The sequence below is a fragment of the Epinephelus fuscoguttatus genome, linkage group LG1 (assembly GCF_011397635.1).
Source record: "Epinephelus fuscoguttatus linkage group LG1, E.fuscoguttatus.final_Chr_v1".
Taxonomy (NCBI): domain Eukaryota; kingdom Metazoa; phylum Chordata; class Actinopteri; order Perciformes; family Serranidae; genus Epinephelus; species Epinephelus fuscoguttatus.
In genome coordinates this window covers 30,217,383-30,223,946 of record NC_064752.1, presented here as the reverse complement: position 1 = coordinate 30,223,946, position 6,564 = coordinate 30,217,383, and the positions used below count along the sequence as shown (strand labels likewise).

General features: G+C 41.4%; 1 protein-coding gene across 2 annotated transcripts in view; it reads right to left on the bottom strand.

Annotated features, from left to right (window-relative positions):
• Nucleotides 1-771: 771 nt before the first annotated feature.
• The window catches only part of cdh4 (cadherin 4, type 1, R-cadherin (retinal)), a 255,920-nt gene continuing 250,127 nt past the window's right edge, over nucleotides 772-6,564 (bottom strand). For both annotated transcript variants that reach the window (XM_049584183.1, XM_049584190.1), the window contains exons 16-17: nucleotides 5,210-5,374; nucleotides 772-2,688 (exon numbers count right to left, since the gene is read on the bottom strand). In XM_049584183.1, coding sequence (XP_049440140.1) covers nucleotides 2,482-2,688; nucleotides 5,210-5,374 — 372 coding nt within the window. In that variant the 3' untranslated portion in view covers nucleotides 772-2,481. The remainder of the gene's footprint in view (nucleotides 2,689-5,209; nucleotides 5,375-6,564) is intronic.

Genomic DNA, 6,564 nt, shown 5'->3' with positions numbered 1-6,564 from the left:
GTGCTGGTGTGTCTATGAGCGAGCTGGAGGAGAGAGCAGGAGTGCACAGATGGAGTTACAGCTAAGTTGTTGTTTGTTGGTTGTTTTGGCGTGGTTACGGCCAACAGTAACCTGTACTGTTCAGTAATAAACCGTGGTTTAATTGCAGAATAACTGCGTCATCCTTTCCACATGTCCAATGTTGCAACATTGTGCGCGCACAGCCCTTCACCACCTGGATCCTAAAATAAACACCTGTTTTATTACATAATCATGCTTCCGTTTGCGCCATTCATTAAGATCCTCTATTTCTGTCACTCAAATAACAAGAATTGTGGTTTAATACTCTTAATTATAACAGCCAACATATTGAAAAATGTCGGATTTAAATCGGGCTCGGGCCCATAATTACAGTTAATTGGACGGGCCGGGCTGGTCTTGGACATAACGTGCACGGGCTCGGGCCGGGTCGGGCTGGATTTTTTGGGCCCGATCTAAGCTCTACTCCACACCTCTGGTTTCAGTGGATTATAAACTAATGAAAACATAGTTATGAATATTACATTACATGTCTGTCAATGCACCCCTTTAAAACCCACATGCTGGACCTTTAAGTCTTGGCTGGGGGAGATAAAGCTGTACTAAATAATGATTTTATAAACAAGACCACAGAGGTCTATTACATTTTAAAGCTTTGCCATGGCACACACAGAGTTCATCAGCACACACCTGAAAATAATGAATGTAGGGAATATTCAGAAAAGATGGCACATTTTCAAAACATGTCTTGTTTATTTTCTGAAGCACACATCCAGTATCTAGATGAATGAATAAAAGAATTCCAGGACACTGAATAATAGAACAACTATCAGCAGGCATGGCTAATGAACCCTCCACTGTCCTGAGGCCAGAGGCCAACAGAAGGAGCACGTCTGTCCGAGACAATACAGAGTGAAAGGGGAAGGCTGTGTTTTCACATATAAAAGGAGTATAACAAAGCATTTTTTTTTTTATAGAAAACAATCTCAAAAGAAGAAAAGAAGAGCAAAAATGAAACATGAAAAAGCAGGCATCTTAAAAAATGGAATTATGCTTCAACAGAAGACAAAGAAACAAAAATATCCACATATTAAAAATGAACGGGCCAAAAATCCCCTAAGCCCAATGAAGAGCTAGAGAAAGAGCAGCAACTTTTATGTCATCAATACTTCAAAAATAGGTATCTTACAGTATTTTTATTTTCTCAGTGTCTTTATACAGAGTATATTCATATAGTTTCTGCTGACTATTTTCACATTCTCACCACATAGTAACAAGTGCTTTGAGTAAAACATTTTGAAAAAAAAAATCATGCACCTTTTAATAGTTTTGTTGGCCTATAAAAAACGGGAATGTTCAAGGCGACCAAAAAAATAATAATAATAATCCTTCTCAGATGCCTTTGCTCCAATTCACTTCAAGTTCCACTTTCTTACACTGTCTGATTAATCAGATCATGCCTACATAAGCTTTACACTGTTGGAGAAAGCAACACAAAACCATACAGGGCAGGCAAGCATCTCAACATAAAGGCTCCTAAACTCATGAGTCCACAGAGGAAAGGCAGGCATTCTCCACTAAATTAGAAAACCCCCACATGTATAAAAATGGTCTCACACAATGTCAGCGTGTCGACAGGTGATGCTTGTGAAAGTCAAACTGAGCAGGTCCTTGGAGAAGAGTGTCTTCTTCCCTACAACAACTGTTACTGGCTTCTTTTAGGCCATAATTCATTGGGTTATGATATCCGATAGTCTGCCCTGGTTGTGTCCTTCCCTCCTGGGACTGGCTGCTGGGGTTGTTCATCTGCACCACTGTGAAGGGGGGAGGAGAGTGACAGGCAGGGCTGGTTTGAGGAGCGCAGGGGGGGAGCGACAAGAGAACGCGCCTCCACTGGACTGCATGAATGGCAACCGATCCTGAGATAGCAGGAGTCTGATACAAAAACACACCACAAAAGGCACTTTATAAAATGACAGTGCTTCTGTTCTAAGGAAATTCAAGTTGACAGAGTGAAAGAGAGAGAGTCAGAGAGCGTCTTCCCAAAAACATTCTCTTCAGTGTGAGACTAAAGCAAGAGATGGTTTTGTTTTAAAAATCAATCAAAGCACAAATTCACTACTCGTGTCTCTCACGACCGCCTTGATTCATCCCCAGAGAGCTCTGGGTCCAGCACGGTGAGAGAACAACAAAAAGAAAAAAAAAGAAAAACATCACACTACAAACTCGCCACTACAAAATATAAAGCCAGAATACAGTTGCATTGCAGCGGAATTCGTGTTTGTGGGCTCGGTTGCTGTGAGCAAACTAACGCAGCCCATGGAAGGGTCTGTTCCTCACATGTCAACCATGGAGACTGCGTCATGTTCTTGGCCCCTGCCCGCGGTTTCCAGGAGCATCCATCCAACCGACCCCGCCTCTCCCGACCCCTGCCGCAGCCCCAACCAGCCCCCTGCTCCGCTCTCAGTCATCGTCCCCTCCTCCGTAAAGGTCGGCCAGCTTCTTGAAGCGAGGGCCCCAGTCGTTGAGGTAGTCGTAGTCCTGGTCCCCTGAGCTGGTGGAGTTGAGCGAGCTGACAGAGCCGGCAGTTGAACCGCTGCCCTCGTAGTCGAACACCAGCAGGGAGTCGTAGGGAGGAGCTGTGGGGTCGTTGTCTGCTGCCCTCAGACCCTGCAGACACAAAGACACAGATAGAAATAACACCCTCTCTCTGCAGTTACAGTTACAGTATATCCTCTTCTGTGTAGTTCAAGGTCCCTTTTTTCCATTTCAAAATTCCAAACTTTTCAAGACCCAGATTTCAGAGTACAAATAGCTGGATGTTTATCCTCCTGAGACCCTGTGTCCTCATATAGGGACTTTACACTTTGGGTCAACTGGACCTTTATTTCATTCTGTTTAACTTAGAACCGTTGTCCTCGTTCGTAGACACTTTTCTGTGCCATCTAGTGGTAGTAAGACCACAACACACTAATCCATGTAAAAACAAGATGGCAGCCATCTCTGCACTCGGACTCCAAAGTAGAAAAGGTACAAACCTGCTCAAATTTCATGGTTAAAACTATGATTATCTATGATAATTTATTATTAACAACGTTTGTAGTCTGATATGGCAACAAATTTGACCAATTTTAGCAACAGTCACAAGCTAAGATGCTGTTAGAAAGTACTTGTTTAAAGACGTTGGGAATTTATCATCAGTTTATTGAAGGACATTGGGACTTTATTGTTGTTGACAATGTTTATTTTTTCATACTTATCGGGTCCTACTAATCTCAAATAGCTAGGAGAAATTAAAAATGCAAACCAAACAAAAGCGTCAGTAGAGGAGGATATTCTGCAAACAATTGGTTTTAAAATCGAATTGTTAACATGTATGATACAGGCTGACTGTGTATGCTGTTATCAATAATTGCTGTTAGATTGTAACTAATATTCTTCCCCCATATTTTTTTGTCTCTTTTATAAATAAGAACCAAAAATGTGTCTAAGAAGTTACATAATCGTGTTTCATGGTGTCTGTGCTGCCTTGTTTATTCACTGTCCACGGAGACAGTGATGAATGCAGCTACAAAGGTATAGTTTTCTTTACTTTTCTGATAATGACATTACTGCTTAACTCATAAATGTTCAGACAAACTTAATATATGGTTATTTGTGGTGCTATGTATATATGCAAAGGAAGTTTTGAAGATATTGCAGCATTTTCTTTAAAACTAATTTGGTCAGGGATGTCCACATTACAGTTGTAAGGCAATTGGGGTTGAGCTGTTCTGCAGGCTGTGACCTACAGGCATATAGCAGCTCTGTGTTGGAGTGTGTGTTCAGTTGTATGCTATACTCCTTGCCGTGTTTTCGATGACTCAAGCTCGCTGTGGCCCACAGCCAGAGAAACAATTTGGACACACTGCCTGCCTGCTCCAAACACCATGAAAAACACTGTGCTTGTATGATTCATTAATTTTTAGAAATTCAAAATTTTATGTCTCATGTCTCTTCTCTTTTATCCATATTATCCATACCTGGAAATGACCAAAATCAAATTCCATACTTTTCCATACTACGTAGAAACCCTGGTGGTTACACCTATCAGGATGTGTTTTAAAAAAAACCTGGATTAAGGCCACTCATTGTTGTCTGCCAACAATATAAAGGAGATTATGATTTTTCACACAGTAACAGGTTCAGGTGGCCAGGCTGTAAAAGTTGCAATAAACCCGTTCTCATCTTGCTCACCCAGCCGTTAGAGTTTTAATGTCCCATCATGGTCTGAATGCTGTTTCAGAGCCAAACACTGAGCTGTGTACAGGGGACAAATATTTCTAGCAATATCCCTGCTGATGGGAACATGATTGTGAATCCCTTTATGTTGTGTAAACCTTTGTATGAGTCACATCAGTGAGGTAACAGTCTGTGGACACTGCTATACTGTCAAGCTTATACACAGGAACAGTTACAGATACTGCTGATAACTTTTTAACAAGATAACTCTTTTTTATGTTCAGTTTCAGCTATTGTTGGAACTGCTTTTTCACACAGCAAATAATAAGACAGATAATCTGTGGAAAAAAAAACAAAACTGCCTGTAGCCTCACAGCAGTTGTCAGTCATCAATCACTGCTCGTGAAGTGCGGTCAAACTGTCAAACAAGGCAGCGTTGATCAACTATGAATCAAGATTCTGTCGCTGCATTGCCTATTTCTCACCTCAAATGTACCCAGGAACACATTTTAGTGTACTGTTTAGCTGTAAAATGAGAAACTTTGTGACCTGGCTGCCATTAGATTGAGTCGACTGCCCACCAGCTGGAACAACTTTCTCATTTTACAGCTACACAGTACACTAAAATATGTTTCTGAAAACACCTGATTCGAGAAATAGGCAATGCATTAACAGAATCTTGATTCATACTTGATCAGCGCTGCCTAGGTTGACAGTTTGACCGCAGCCCATGAGCAGTAATTGACATGACTGACAGCTGTCAGTGATTCCTCGGCTCTGATTGGTTGTTTCTGGTGTCCTGCAATCAGTTCTTGCAACAGGAAGAGAAGGAAGGACATGATTTTTTCACAAACTATTGGTCTCATGTATTTCTTTCAAAATATAGTGACAATTTCAGCAAATATGACAATTTTTTTCCATAAAATTCACAAACTGTAGCTTTAAGAAACATCAAAACATTTTTACTTACATCATTAATGAAGTCTCCTATGTCTCCAGGGTGGGGCAGACTGGGTCTGACGGGGTACTGTGACTCAGCAATCACAGGTCTCTCGTCCACCCTGCGCACCCCCGCCGGCTTATTGATGATGTGGTCTAAAGACTCGGGCTGCTGCAGCTGGCTCAGGTCATAGTCCTGGATGAGGGCCATAGAAGAGAATGTTGAGAGACAGTTCATCCTAATTCTCTTGTCCTGTTATCGCTAACATCTGATTTCTTTTTTTACCAAATCTACATATTTTTTTCTGACTTACTAACACCTTTGTTAAAATGTTATTTTAGAAAGCATCCAATCAGGTCTCTTAGATATTAATCATCAAATCATGATCCTCTCTCTGATGTAGTGATTCTCTAAACACAGTACTGTACGTGGATTGTGTTTCGTATCAAGCTCATTCTCCAAGTTGGTATGTACACTTTGGCCTGGTCCCACCGCCCGCCCTCACAGACTCACACCCTTTGATGTGCGTTCCTGTTCTGTCTGCGAGGGCTCAGAGCTGACCTGCAGAGAAATCTGTGCTACAGGGCTTTCCAACAGCCTTCTGCGCCCTTTTGTAAACCTGCACTGCTGCAATCTTTGCTTGAGGGAATTACCCACAATTCATAGTGTTCCAATGTTTGAAACAAGGATGTTAGGGGGAGTATGAAATCATAAATAATATGGAGAGCGCTTGCGAGAACATGTTAATATTCAGACAGCAGCTGTGGTTTGATCAAACATTACTGATAATATGTACTGTAAGTTATTGCCGAATTCATAATACGAACTACAAACACTCCCATTTTTTTAATTGATATAAAATATGAGCTTTGCACTTTACTGTGCTTTTAAAGCGTGTTCGCTGATCATGCAGGCGACATTTTTGACTCGTCGTTATGCACGCTCTCGCTCTCTTGCACCTACAAAATTCTCAGACAGGTGCTTAAGAGTGAAAATATGCCCATATACTGTATACGGCAGCCATCTGATCCTCGTGTGTGTTTATGCTCTGGATATCTGGTGTGTGTGTTGGAAAATATCAAGTATTAAAAATGGCATAATTAATAATGCATTTCTGAATGAATCAAAGCTGTTGGAGATTAACACTGTTAAAGGTTTTATTTAGAAAATAATATTAGATAAGGAGGGGTGGTGTGCACAGGGCGTAATGCGCTCTCTGCACAAGTTATATTATGACTTGTATAACTATTTCAGGGCAGAAATGGAGCTCATCATATGGGAGAGAGCTGCACATCCGACTGTACGTGACCGTCAAGCCAAGCTGCATTTTCAGCCCCAGCACTTGTTTGTAGGGCAGAGGGCAGACTGTACCCTGAAAACTTTTG